Source organism: Zosterops lateralis, assembly GCF_965231275.1.
Source record: "Zosterops lateralis genome assembly, chromosome: Z".
NCBI classification, from domain to species: Eukaryota; Metazoa; Chordata; class Aves; order Passeriformes; family Zosteropidae; genus Zosterops; species Zosterops lateralis.
In genome coordinates this window covers 79,246,744-79,261,745 of record NC_139800.1, presented here as the reverse complement: position 1 = coordinate 79,261,745, position 15,002 = coordinate 79,246,744, and the positions used below count along the sequence as shown (strand labels likewise).

At 46.2% G+C, this 15,002-nt stretch overlaps 1 protein-coding gene across 1 annotated transcript in view; it reads left to right on the top strand.

The window, feature by feature from the left end:
- GPC3 (glypican 3) overlaps positions 1–15,002 on the top strand; it is a gene marked incomplete at its 5' end in the record, with an annotated part of 134,641 nt that overhangs the window by 105,756 nt on the left and 13,883 nt on the right. Inside the window, one exon of the mRNA XM_083883198.1 lies at positions 2,796–2,955. Coding sequence (XP_083739324.1) covers positions 2,796–2,955 — 160 coding nt within the window. The remainder of the gene's footprint in view (positions 1–2,795; positions 2,956–15,002) is intronic.

The following is a 15,002-nucleotide window of genomic DNA, read 5'->3' as shown; positions in this document are numbered from 1 at the left end:
AAGAGGAGCAGATATGACAGTAAATTCTTACAGCTGGGTGAGTTGTGATTAAGTTAAAGCTATCTCTCTGTTGCATACTACTTTGGTGATCACCAGACTGTGTATTTTCCTGCCTCTTACCATGGGCTTTAAACCACAGGACATGAATAAACTGTAATGTTCGGGTACAGTCAGCTCTGCTTGCTATTTAAGGATGGGGAATCTATGCTCAGTACACCAAATATAATTTCATAAAGCATGCAAACCATCAGGGAGGTTGTGGAATGGTTGATGAGTGGGACTGGGGCTGCTGCTCTGGATGAAGATGAGACATCCAGCAGCATTCCTGGGTCTGGTTGTACCAATGGAGTGGAGTGGGATTTCCACCCCATGCCTGGTCTCCTGCTAACTCTTCCATTGGTTTTGTGTCTTGGGCTCTATTTCTCCCACAGGGAGCTGCAAATTTAATTGAACCTCTCTGTAGTTATCAGCAGCTGGGGAGGGTGTGCCTGAGGATGGAGCTTTTCTCCTGGCAAAGGAAAGAGCAGTGTGGCAAAGGGATGTCACGTTCACTTGATCCAAAGTTGGGGCCCACATGACGTTTCTCAGAAAGTTCCTGTTTTATTGTGGCTACAAAGGCATAGAAATTAAGCTGTAATTTATGGCGTGCCAAGGAAAGAAGTAGTACTACAAGAAACACTCAGTTATTTTAATGTTTGAAAACACACAACTGAAAAATTCTGATCTTCCCTTGCCCCCCACCGAGCTTATTAAATCTGAAAATATCCCAAAGCTTAATTCTCTCTGCCAGAAAGTTTCTCTGCTCTTTTTGGGTAAGTCATGAAAGTTGTGTCGCCCGGGCTGCGCGGTGGGGTCCTGTCTGGCTTGCTCTGTTCCTGGGATGCAGAGGAGCAGGGATCCATCACACAGAGGAGCAAGAATCCCACAGAGGAGGGAGGGAGAATCCCACAGAGGAGCAAGGATCCCACAGAGGAGTGAGGATCCTGCTGCTGAAGGGTTGCCACCCCTTCCAGCACCATGGGCTTGGGTTTTTGGCGGTGGTGGCACTGGGGTTGAACTGGGGTGTGTGTGCTAATTAGCTGCTGTGCATGGGAGACCCTCATTCCACCTCATCTGAGGACTGCTGTTAGCTGGGGACTTTCTTTGGAGGGGCGAAGTACAAGCGATGGTGTAAAGGCTTAGGTGGTTGGCATGTTCAGTTCCTGGGCAAGGTCTTCCCTGAGTTACCCTCAGCACCACACTTGCCTTTTTTTTTTTTTTTTTTTTTTTTTTTTTTTTTTTTTTTTTTTGTGGTTGAACCATGTTCTGAGGGAGGCCTGTAAATGTCTAAACAAAGTAAAATTCCTGAAAAGTGAACTTAAACAGCCTGAGCCAAAGCCTGTTGGAGGCCACGAAAGCACATCCCCTGAGTTTTGAGGAGATGAGCTGCATTTCCCTGCCTGCCATGGATGTGGGGCTCACCCAGTGTGGTTCTCACACCAGGCAGACTTTGGCACGTGCCAGGGAGAACTTTGCTGCAGGGTTTGCTGCAGCTGGGGAACCCAAAGGGGTCTCACATGGAGCCATTTGTTTTTCATTACGTTATGCTCCTCTAATATAAACACTAAGGTATGTGGACATTGCTGTGGACAGGGCGAGCCAGATGCCAAAGGCATTCCTCCAAGGCTGTATAAACTTCAGGAGATAAATATTTTAGAAACTGTTTTCTAAGGCTAGCTTAATAGTTTAAAAATATAACCTAGATTCCAGATATTAAAAAATGCCTTGCAAGGCATGCATATTGCTGCAAGAGATGGAACTAACCAAACCCCTGAAGCATGCAGAAAGCTCCCATTTTGCAATATCTTCTCTGTTACTTACCCTTTTCATTTTTTTTTCTTCTTAGCACTGAGATTAAATTCGAGAAGCTTTTAGCAGCAGAGTGGCAGTGATAGAAATTTTCAGCATATATTAACTAGCTGACTCACACTTTTTCAAAGGGGATCTGGGTTTATGATGGAGTAGCCAGCTGCTTTCAGCAACAGCAAAATGAGGAAAGTCAGTGAAGAGAGGAAGCTGATAGTTTATAATGCGTCTAACCCTTCTGTGTGCTGTGACAGGAGCGTGGGGAGCTCCCACCCATGTTTGGAGAGTGGTCCTGACCCCGTGCTCAGGGGAGGCATTCAAGTCCTCATCTCAGGGATGTGCAAACTCTCACTGTTACTTAGGACTCAGTTTTAAAACACCCTTTAAAAGATGTTTTCATTCTGTCACTTGGCTACCCCAAAAATCTTTCACTAGCATCCTCTGTGCTTCAAGAGTGAGAAATAAGATTTTTAGGTTATGTCCATGGGGTCCATACAGACCTGGGAATTCTGCCATTTCCTTTCATGTGTCGCTCCTAAAATGGGAGAGAGTCCTTGAAAGTAGTGAGATTCCCTGAACCTGAACAGAGGTTCCTCTTGCTGCTGTTTTTTCCCCTGTCTGACCTACCTTTGGACATGTGTTTTGTAGCTGACCCCAGAGCCTCGGTGACATTGGGGTCTTGCAGGGCTCATGGGATTCTCACTAGGCAGAAGCCAAAGGGCAGAATGACTCAGTGTGGTTTTGCCTCCTCCTTTTGTTTCTTCCACTGAAGTTTTGTGTGCAGCTTTGTCCACGGATGAACCTGAGCTGCTCAGTGCTTTGGCACAAGGAGTGTGTTGGGGTCTTGTCCCACTCGTGTCACCCCAGTGAGTGCAGGGAGGGTGCAGGATGAAGCAGCAGGGAGGGTGGAGGGAAGCAGCTGAGTGACTGTGTCCCCTCATGTCTTTCAGCTGCTCAGAGGGATGACTTTGCCCCGCCGAAAATCTCCAGGAAAAGCGGCAGAGGAGGAGGAGGAGGAGGAGAGCGGAGACTGCGACGATGAGGACGAGTGCGGTGGAGGCTCTGGGGATGGAGAGCTGCGAGTGAGGAACCAGCTCCGCTTCTTAGCAGGTGATGGGGTTGGTGGGATTGCAGCTCTGTGGGTTCTAGGTTTTGGTGATGGTGTGGGGAGCTGCTCCCTGAGGTCTGCTGAGGTTCACTCACTGCAGGCACCCCCAGTGCCCTCCACACCCAGAGCCCACAGACACCTGGAATTGTGCTGGCTGGCTGTGGGGCTGGTCGAGGCAGCAGCTGTAGGGGAAATGTCTGTGCTTTTCCAGGCTGGTTCTGTAGGGGTGTACCGAGGGCAGCCCACTGGAGAGGATTTGAGGCAAGTTGCAAATCTGATGTAGGTCCCAGGGTGACCCCCTTCTCTTCTTTCCACTGCTGCCCACAATCCTGAGATTTGAGATTAATTTCTCAGCTTCCTGGGAGGGCATCAGAAAGTCAGGAAGGATTGTTTGACTGCAGCAAATGATGGTTATTTCTGATGTAGGATTTAGAAGCCCCCAATGATTTTTTGCAAATACCTCAGGCTCATTTTGCAGAAGCAATTTAGGTACTTGAGAGCCTCAAAATTGCTTTGCTTGCCAGTGTGAGTCATGTCTTTGGTTGCTCTGAAAACAGCCCTGAGGCACTCCTGATGTTATTAATGAGGTAGCCCCTGGTCACCCATTGGGAGGAGAAAGCAAAAGACCAGTTGTGACTTGGGCAGTCACACGTGCTGCTGGTGTGGGCCTTCTCCTAGACCCACTGACCACTCTGTGGAGCTCAGCAGCATCATCTGGTTTGCTTGTGTGAGCAAGCCCAGGCTGTTGGGAGCTGTGTCCAGTGTGGATGAGCAGTGCTGGATGTGGTTCTGTGGGCTGGAGGCTTGGCCCAGTTAATGTTGGTTCCAGTGCTACACAGTGCTCCTCGAGAGACCAGACAACTGAACCTGGATAAAATCAGCTTTGCAGCTTTGAAGTTTAAAAGGCAAATTTGGGCTCCTAAACGAAGCACAGATGCTTATAAATTCCCTCCCATTGGTCTGGGATAATTAAAATATCCTTAATGAAGTGAGAGCTGAAATATTAAATGCCAGTCTCATATCAAAGATTATTGACACATTATGTAAAATGCATGAAATACATATATTCAGATATTAAGTAAGGGAAAGAAAAGACTTTTCAAGTCCTCCACTCAAAGTCTGAAAGAGAAACAGAATTTTGAGAGGGATAAAACACAATTTCATCCAAGAACTAAATAACAAAGTTTATGTTCAAAAAATATGGGTTATTCACAGCGTCCCGTGCTGAGAGCAGAGATAAGTGTTTCATTTTCCATGATCTTTGTGTCACACCTTGATGCTATTTTTAATGTGTTTCTAATTTCCTCGTAAAGCCTTCCCCACACTATCGTCAGTGATCTCTGAAGTCGGATATATGATCCTTTCTGCCTTATTCTGCCTATCTGGGCTACTTTAATCACTGTATTGATCTCCCTGGTAACTTGCCCTCCTGGAAACTTAGACCCCTCTTGTCACTGTAGTGCAGGAACGTGCAGCAGGAAAAGAGGACTTGTCCTCCTGTGCTGCTCCTGTGGAGGGTGTTTGCTGCTGCCTTTGCTCTGGGTAAATATTTAACTTTAAAGCAGTTGTGTCTCTGGGGCATGGGGTTCCTGGCAGGTAAAGTCCTTCAGGTTGCTGAGAGAGTGGAGTTTGTCCAGCAGGGCTTTAAGGCACTGACTGAGCTCAGAGGGCATGAGCTGTGCTGCCAGGGAGACAGCCCTTCTTCCTTGCTTGCCTATGCTGTATGCTCCTTTTTTTGTGTTTTCCTTTTGAGCAGAAAGGTGAAGCTGATATGACAGTGACAGAATCCTATTTGGTTGGGATTGGATATAAACTGTGACTCGGTTGAAGTTTTATGTTGGAAACCAGCCCAGGAAAAGTTGCTGATGGTGTGGAAATACTCACTTTCAACATTTTTGAGAATGATATTTCTTTTTACTTTGAAAGGGTATTTTTCAATTAATTTTTTTCCGTCATATCACATGTACATAGCAAGAAATAAAAGGGACCAGAAACCATTCCACATTGCACCCCTCCACTTCCAAAAATTGTAAATTTTAGGGTAGCACGTCAATTTGAAATGATGCCAGGCTTTGAAATCTGGAAATAGTTTACAAAATGAACTTTTGCATTTAATGTGGCTTTATCTCTCTCCTTCCCAAGGTGGTTACCCTGTAATAGAGGCAGAAGGGACTGGGAGTGGCTGGGGTTGTGTTACTGAGCCCCTGGTTTGATCCCCTGCTGGATTCTCTGCAGTTTTAAGGCAGGAACATGGATGGCAGGCTGTGCTGTAGTGCAGTGGTCAAACCCAAGCCCCTTTCTGGGCATGTCTGAGTTATTCTGCTGCCCCTTGAGGTCTGCAGTCAGGGAACACACTTTGTGGTTTTCCCCTCCTTTTCTCAGGTGCTTTGTTCAGCTTGAGGAAAATGACAGTGGAGAGCTCCTCCCTTCCAAAGGGTTTTCCAAGCCTTGGAGAAAGACTTGGTGATGCCTTGAGGAGGAGGAGACGTGTCTCGGGCTGGCAGTGATTTTGGCTGTTGGTTGAGTGAAAACATTGGCAGAGTTTGCCACCTCTGAGGTCTTTGCATCTCTTGGATGCACTGAGAGTTTCTCCTGCTCCCTGGTGTGGATGCCATTGGCCCTGCCAGCTAACTGCAAACATCTGCTGAGCACTGGCCTCACCAAGATGTCCCCTCAGAAGGTCTTGAAAATAAGGGGATGAAAAAAGAGCAAAAGAGGAGGGGGAAAAAAAAAAAGTCAGACTAAAATACAGACTAGTTTTGATTTATCGCCTGTTGTATAAAATGTAACCTTTGTTTCCTATTTATAATGAGCCTGTAATAACTGGACAGTCAACCTAAACTTTAATGATTTAAACATACTTGTAAACTGTCAAGTCAAAAGTTTGTGAGTGACTATAAACATATGTTGGTGAGCCCTATATGCTAATAAATTCATTATTATGTTGCCCCAGTGGGAAACACGGAGATGGCAGCCCTTTTTTTTTTATGATAGGTCTTTTATTGTTTGTCACATCTGCAACACATTAAGGGTTTTGAAGGCAGATGATGTTTACAATAAGGGGGAGGACAGAAAACCTCCCAGCTCAGAGAAGAGTGCATCCTGTTTGTCAATGGAGTACCCATGGAGCCGGCACCCTGGCCATGCAGCTCTAAAAATAGAGCTCAGTACACACACACACATATATTTATGCCACACCAATGGCAAATCATGTCTGAAAATGAATTATAGTATTTCCCCCCAAATTATGAGTCAGTGCAAATGTCTTCCAGGCTCTCTGTGATGCAAACATATGTTCCCAGCCTGCTAGGATCAGTCATCCTGCACCAGGCACCCAAACGAAAAAGAACCCAGGGTGGCTGGTGCTTTGCTGATGCTCCAGACAGACACCCACTAATTAGCTCACCTCGGGTGTGCTCACTCCAGATGCCACTTGGGACCAAAGAGGTCATTGCCAGGGAGCCTGAAATTAAAACAGGGATGCTGGACAGGGTCCTGTGTCCTGTGTGGGCTTTATCAAATGCTGGGGGAGAGGAGGTGTGGGTGTTTCAGGTTCTTTACAAAGGTGGTTTGCTCCAGCTCACCTGTGCCCTTGGGCTTCTTAAAAGCTTTGCTGGGAGGAAAAGATCTGTTTTAGTAGCTAAAGCACCCAGAGAACATTCTGAACAATCCAGCAATTTTGGGAAGGGGTTGGGAGTTTGAGGGGAAGATTTACTCTTTCAAAATATCTGTGTTAGGCAGCAACAAAAGTTGTCTTGGGAACAGATGGATTTGGCAGAATTAAGTAGAAATAGTTTGTCCTGGGAAGGGAAGTTGGCCTCATCCCATGAGATATGTAAGGATAGATGTGTGCAATAAAAATATATAAAGATGGCTCTGGAAGTTTGTGTGTGAAACAGCTCCCCTGCCTGGCTGCTCCTGCTGCAATAACCTGCAGTTAGTTTTGCTCTTGGCTGTCCCTTGTCTAGTTCTAAGGGGGAGAGGGAGTTTGTATTTTAAGCCCCCCAAGGAAGTCCCATGCTTTCCTGCACCCTGCCCATTTGCTGCCAGACCCTTTGTGGGTTTCTGGCAATCCATGCCATACCCAGGTGGTTTTTGAAGAATCAGCACAGTCTCCCCCTTGACTCACCCAGATCTGTAACTCTTTAGTAACTTCTAGCTTGCTTTGCCACTGATTTATCTTCTTGGCAGGGTTTCTTCTGTGTGCTCTCATCACCAAACTGCAGCCTTGAGTATTGCCTCTGAGCTGGCCAACTGGGGTGTTTTCCCAGGTGGAAAGGCTGTTTTTTGGTCACCCCTTTTTCCATGTTACAAAGGCATAGTTTTTGGGGAAACTGGAATTCCAAATGGGAATTTGGGATGCATTTCACAGGGCAGGGGAGGTCTCTGTGTTTGTGTGGGCACAGAGTGGGACCCCTGTGTTTTCTGTCTTACACCATGTTTTTGGAAGCTGCTCTGAAACCCCTGTGAGTGGCAACTGTCATCCTGTTGTGCTTTTAAACAGCTCCCAATGCCCAGAAAAGCATTCCATGTCTTAGAGGTCTCAGTGCTGAGATGTTCCTGCAGCTCAGCCTTAGGCAACCTTCCTCCCTTTACCCTGTCTTCTCCCAGGCTTGTTTCAGGAGGGTGCCATCAATCCAAGCTCCCTCCCTGAGGCTGTTCATTTTGGGGGTCAAACATGTACCAGGGGTTTTCCCTGGGAATGGCAGAAGGGGAGGCTTTGGTTTAGGTGCTTCCCTCCTGGTTTCTGCTGCTCATTTCTGTGGGAAAAGTTCCTTAGAAATGAGCATTTGTGCTGGAAAGGGGGATGCTCCCAACCTGGGAATACAGTCAGAGTCTGCCGAGGCTCGCTCCATGTGTGTGCTGGGAGACAGACCAACACTAGTTAAAATATTTACAAGATCATGCATTCCCATCCTTTATCACAGTGATCACTGCTCTGCCAATGCCTCCAGGGTGCCCCTATCCCACCACCTGTATCTGCTGATCCTGCTCTGCTCCATTTACTGCTGGGTCTTGGGCTGCTCATCCCTCTTGCTGAGGCAGGCATTCTCAAATACCCAAATGACCTCTAAAATTCTCCTTCCACAGGTGGGAGACACCCCCATCTGTGTGGGTTTTGCTGACAGTGCAGGGCCACGTGGCTGCAGTCCCATCCTGATTAACAGCCTGCAGGCTTGGATGGCCCTCCTGACAAATATCATGTGTGCAGTACCAATATTTACTGTGCACGGGCTCTGCTCAGCCTTCAGCAGGGCTGGCTGGCCTGTCCTTGGCTCAGGCACCAGGTGAGCAGGGTTGGATTGACACAGCATCTTTCCCATGGGCTTTTCTATCTGCTAAAAGCTTTAGGGCTTCTAACTGTCCTTTTAGTAGCAGAAACTTTTTCTTTTTTTTTTTTTTTTTTTTTTTTTTTACTTCACTTCTTTTTTTTGTTGTTTTCTCCAAAGAGAGTGCTCTTGAGTGCTTGACTGAAGCAAGGATAGCAGAAACATGCTGTTTTACAAGACATTCATCCTGTCCCAGAGTGAAAAAAATGATAAGGCCAAATGTCAGCTAGATTATCCTGATGGAAGAGCTGGAATTGTACCGACCAAAACAGTGCAATAGCCTGATTATTGCTTTTCTGTTTCAAATGTTTGTGTTTATTGAGGTTTTCTTTTAATGAGGATCTGGTTCAAAGTCAAGAATTCCTCATCATCATCTAAATAAAAACTAAAAGATGGAGAGGGAGTCACATGTAGCAGTTGACTGACCCTCTAATTGAGTGGCAAGTTCGTTAATTTACTTTTGACGTCAGCAAAAAATGATTTTCTTTATTGACAGACTGGGAAAATTATTAGTGGCGTTTGGAGAAGGACTTGTTCATAGCATCCTTCAGCTGGCTGTGCTCCTGTGACTCTTGCAGGCCTCACACTCTACACTCTGTGTACATTTTGAAGGATTATTGTGACCTCTGTGCCCCAAGTTCCTCCAAAAACCCACTAATTTCATAACTGAAGAACTAGAAAGTCATCTATCAGAATCTGTACTTTGAGAAAAGCTACATATGTGCAAAAACCATCTATGGAATCAGCAAGTAAATTGTCCACTGGACATATTAATCGCATTATTCTATTTTTTGTTTGTTTGTTTCAGTTTCACTTAATTTTTAAAATGTTTTTTAACTTCTTCATTGCTGTGCTAACAGATCCAAGTCCATCTGAGCAATTTATATCTGGTATTTTTAGGACTTCCTCTTCCTCGGTCCATTCTGACCCAAAGCTAAGAATGATTTACCATTTTTTAAAAAGCTGAATCAGAGGGAGGGGATAGTCATAAACCACATGATGCATCACATTCCCAGTGTGAGAAGACATTGATCTAAATCCTCCTTTTGGAAGATGAGGCTGGTCTGTGGGCTCAGTGTGGGGTGACTGGGTGAGGCTGGTGGGCTGAAAACACACTAAAGGTCAGATGAGATGGTGCTTTTGCTGTAACTTGTAAAAATGTGCCAAGGTCTTTGTGAGTCTGTGGCTGCTCATCACTCCCAGATGTTTATAATACCAGTCTGCTGGCAAAAGGCTCACCCACTAGTTAGGCTGCATGTTTGAATAACAGTTTGTACTATGCCAGGGTGTCTAAGGAGGTACTTTTCAACAGTGTAATTTGTGAGCTAATGTTTCTTTAAATTGTTACTCAGCGCAGCATCTTACATGACTGAACGCCTCAAAACAATTTCAAGTATGCAAAAATGTGCCCAGTTGCAATAGTGATGGCCATATTTATCTTTAAAGGATGATGAATCTGTTTTTTGTGGCTGAAAACACACGAATTCTGATGAAGTTGGGAAACACAATTCCTGACTCGGATACAGTCTTGCTTTTTTTTTTTTCTCCTGATTTTCCGTGTGGAGAGGCAAAATAATTTAACTGGTTTTCTTTTTAAGGGACAGCAATCAAGGTGTATTTCAGACAGAAGCAGATCAGGTGCTACTTGCCAAAGGCCCAACAAGATAACCTTACACTGATAGCCAGGGCACCCTATCTGCACATTTTGTTGTACAAAGAGAGGTTTGTCTGCGAGCCTGATAACAATATAACATGTTGATTGACTTTTCACATAGAAGAGGGTGCCCCTTTCATGAGTGGCTTGGCTTTTACTAATGCCTTACTGCAGGTAAGCTGATAAGAGAGATTATGGGGATGTAATAAATGAGGCTGCTGGGCACAGCCCTGCTCAGCTCTGTGGGAGAGGGCTCTGGCCCTGGAGTGTGTCCCAGCTGTCCTGGCTGATGTGTGTGCCCAGCACTTGTGTTAGTGTGCCAGCACTCAGCTGTCAAACAGCACAGCATGTCACAAATGTCACAGCACAGGGCTGGGCCATCCCTCTCCTGTGCCTGCTGCAACTCCTGTTCCCAGAAAATGCACTCAAGGCCAGCTTGGATGGGGGTCAGAGCAACCTGCTCTAGTGGAAGGTCCCTGTCCATGCCAAGTGTGGTGCAACTAAATGGTCTTTAAGGTCCCTTCCAGTGACAAAAGAAGAGAAGTTTACAGCACCAAGGTCCATCAAGGACCATAAAACAAGTTTGCCCAGAAAGTGTCTAGGGGAAATACAACTATGTCAATAGCTGAAGACACGACAAATACTGGGCCAGGTGGCCTTTGTCTCATTGAAAGTGCACAGGAGGAGGCCCTGGTCTCTCAGCTGTGGAATCTTGAACTGCTGTCCATCCTCTTGCCCTGAAGATGTCCAGGAGAACGGATGATGTGTCAGGTGGATCATGAAACCCTCATTTACTGGAAACATTTTGGCTACAACTTTCAGAGCACTTTTTCAGCCCTGTAGGGAAGAATGCTCAAATTCTCCAGGCTGCCTTAAAAAGCTTGACCTCTTGGTTCCCCTCTTCAAATTTGAACAAATGTGTTTGTTTTTGTGCAGGTGGTTATTGTGGCAATGACCTGGCAGTGCAAGTTGCAGCATCACATTGTGGCAGCAACCAGGAGCTCTGGGGAGCTGGTGTTTACTTAGATGTGGTTGAATGAGAGTCTGCATGGCAGCATCTCCCTACCTGGGATCCAACAGGTCCCTACATGCTGCAGACAGCAGCAATTGCATTTTGAAAATTAGTTTTTACGTCTTTCCATAAATATCAATCTATGTGAGTATGAATTAATCAACCCTGATTAAATGAAGCTCTGAGTTAAATATCTGGAAGATGCTGGGATCTGGATGTAACCTGGATGAGGTTTTCAAAATAAATCAATGTACAGCCCGTGCTGGATTTGTGCACAGACCTGACTACAGAGCCTGTTGCTGGTTGCTGTTGGTCTCCAGAAGAAAGAAACAAAGACTTGCCCAGAAAGCAGCTTCTTTTTTAGTTCTTGCCAAAAAGGTATTGGAAAAGGGAAGAAGGATGCTTCTCCAGAGAAACCTCCTAGGACCCTGGTGTTTTCATCCTCATTTCTTTCTGTCTTCTCACCCCTCTCTTTGCAAGTGAAAATGGTATGAATTTGGGTCTGGCTTGCAAATCACTCATCAGTCTGTGCATTACCAGGACAGGATCAATTACTGAGTCAACACTGCTCCGTGTGCTCCAGGAACAGGGGATCCATCATCTGTCAGGCAGGAGCTCTCCTCGGCTGTTGTGCATTAGCCCTGAGCTGTGCACACACATCTGCTGGGGCTGACACCAGCAGTAACATGAACTGAACCAGGTGTGTTTGCCTGAGCACAGGCTCCCCTGATTCCCAGGTGTATCCCCAGCAGATCCCTGACCCCTCGTGCTGGGATGGATGAGCTGTGAGCTGGAGGAGGGATGTCCTCCTTCCCACGGAGTGGCTGCCACATAATGTGCTCTGCCTTCTCCCTCCACTCCTGCCCTGGGGCTGTCACAGCCCCAAGGAGGGCCCAGATGGGTTTCTTCTGAGAACAAATTTCAGGCAACCAAGTGGTTCTGGAGTCTGTCAGCTTTGCCAGCTTTTCTGGGTCTCTGGGGCATCTTCCTTGGGGCAAAAGTGCCCTGGCTTTAAATTTTAATCTCCCCTCATGTTGCTTTTAGGGCCAGCCAGAAAATTTCTGATGGGAGACTTAGTGTTGCAAACTGCCTCTGCTGGAACTGGGAGGCAGTGAAGCATGCTGGAGTTTTGGATGGGATTTTCTTGTTTTGGAACAAACTGAAACATCTCTCTCTGCCCATGCAGCAGGGAAGTGAAGCAGCAGCAGCCTAAAGCACAAGGTAATGCTGTCTGCTTTCACTCCACAGCAGCTTCTTGTCTAAAAGTCTGCTTGAAATTGCGTTTTTAATTATACCACAGGAAAAAAAAACCAAAAAAACAAATGAATTGATTGGACTTTGTTGGAGATGTATGTCAACTTGCCTGTTTAATTTTTTTTTTTTTTTATTTAAACAACAAAAAATTTGGACATGTTTTGCTTTTGTTCTGCTTTGGAGCAGTAGCACATTCCCCTTCTTTTATGGGAATGGAAATCTGGCATGTTGACCAGCTTCTGTTGTTTCACAAAGTGTCTTCAGTGGTATTTGGAGCTCTCAATGACATCTTGCTGTCTGTTCCTGCTTTTCATTTGCTCTTTGCTTCCCATGGGACCTGGGATGATGCTCTGTCCTTCCCTCCTGCAAGAGGCTGGGGCTGTGCCCACCACAGAGCTTGAGTGCAAACCCACCAGCACCTTCCCTTTCCTACACCTTCCTTCCTTCCTTCCTTCCTTCCTTCCTTCCTTGGAGGGCCCTTTCTGTGTATCCCATCTCCAGGCAGGTGGGGGCTGATGCCTGAAGTGCTGCCTTAGGGCTGAATCTTTGCTGGGTGCTGAGGAACCCTGTGCACCCCTGAGTCCCCATGATGCTGCTGCATCCCTTGGTGGCTCTGTGATGTGTGGGGAAGGATGTTTTGCACTGGCAGGTACTGCTGGCTGCTGAGCATCAGGTTTGGCAGCTGGACAGATTGCCAGGGCATCTGTCACTGCCTCAGTCCAGTGCAGGAGTCCCAGCAGGATTTCTAAAATGTAAATTACGACTGCAATGTGAGACACATCCTTTTGCTTTGCTGCTTTTTTTTTCTCCCTCCTTCCTGTTTGAATTCAGTTATCTTGAGTCTGTGTAAAATTGCTGGACTCTAAGCTGTTTTGCTTGTGTCTCATGGATACTGGAGACACTTCCTGCACAGGGAGGCAGACATCTGCTCCAGCCTGTTTTTGGAGTTTCTTGTATCAGACAGCCTGCAGTTGGCAGGTGGGAGCTGGTGGTTATTATCAGAATCTGAGTAATATCCTCTGTCTCCTTGATAACTCTCTGCTGGCTGCTCTGCAGCTTTGGTATGTTTGCTTGTCCTCTTCTGGTTGTCTGTAGATCATTCCAGTGAAAAGTAAATATAAAAAAATGTTGTGTGCTCCCCAAAGCCATCACAGAACACAGCCTGCAGTATCTCTTCCCCTGTCTGCATAAATCACTGCTAAAGCATGTGCAGAGAATGTGAAAGAATGCATTTATACCAAAGCACTCTCCTCTCCCATTCCCTATAAAAGCAAACTTCCCCACTTGTGCTCCAGTACCTGTTCCTAGGGAGCATCTGATGCACCATGTCCCTTCCTGACTCTTGTAGCTTTATTTAGGTGTGGCCTTTGGTGACAGTCAGAAAGCTTTGCCCTGGACAGTTGGAATCTGGCAGCTCTTGTGGGGATGGAGGTCCTGAATCTGCCCTCTCCAGGCATTTCTGTGCTGGTTTGGATTCCCCTCTTCCCACCCCTCCTTGGCTTTATTTACCCCAGAATCATCAGGGATGCTCTCCAGCCACTTCAGTTTTTCCTGGGCCTCAGACCAGTCCTCCAGATCTGCTGACCCTCTTGTTTCCAGTGAATAAATACCAGCTGGTGGGTCAGGTTTTGATCCTGGAGGTTCAGCTGATGTCTTTCTCTCTACTTGATTTCTCTAATTTTTTTTTTTTTTTATGGCAGCCCTGAGCAGCTGAAGGCAGCAAAGGTGGTACAGAGTGGGTCTGGTGCAAGCTGGAGTTCCCAGCTGTAAATATTTGCACACTAATATTGAGTGTAAATAATTGCACTGGACTTGGCCCTTGGTTTCCTTTGGACTTCAGCACCAGCTTGTGTCTCTTGTTGATACTTAAGTGTCTGCTGGGCCAGACATCTAATATTATTAGCAGACACTAAATAGGTCTCTCTTATTTAGTGGCCTTAATTTATTAAATCAGGCAGAAGTGCTCTCAGAAGAGGAGTGCTGGAAAAGGGAGCAGAGCAAACTGTGAGTTTCTAATTTGCTGGATCAGGCCCCTGGAGATCCATGTGATCTGGTGCACTAGAGGCAGTGCTATTGCAGTGACTCATAAACAGATGTGCCCAATTTACATTGCAGCTTAATACCTTTGTTTAAAAAAAATTGGCCTTTTTAAAAAGACAAATGTGTTAAAGCAGATGTTTCCAGTAAAACAAATACTTGTGTGATTTACAAACAACTTCCTACCGCCAGAACTCATTAGAAAATGTGGAAAAAAGAAAAATGGTTCTGTGTACCCAAAAAAATCCCAAAATAAGGACATAGCAAGGCAGTATTGCTACACACTGAACAGAAATTACTGCTGTGCTTGGGGTGGAAAGCAAGAACTTAGAGCCTGATTTTGGTTGCTTTACAACTAAGGTTCACCCTGACAGTTGCATACATTAAGGAGCGGAAACCTGCCTGTGAAAATACTTAACCAGCTCCTGTTATGTAGGATACAGGGTAGCAGGGACCACTATATGGGATTGTGTGGAGGCTCCTAAGTCCCCTCCATCCCATTGAAACCTACCCTGGGGGACTGGATGGCTGCAGGATGGCACTAACCCTAAAGCAGAGCTAACAGAGAGAGCCCCTAGAGCAAGCCCTGCTCTGAGGGATCTCTCACTGGACATCTCCCCACAGCAGGATGGGATGCACAGGGGGATACTGTCTCTGCCTGACCTGCAGCTCAGCTGTGCCTGTTCACCTGCTCCTCCCAGTTTTTGGGAAGGTAAAGGCAGGCGTGTGCTGAGAAACTCCTGTTGGTTCTGGTCTATCTGA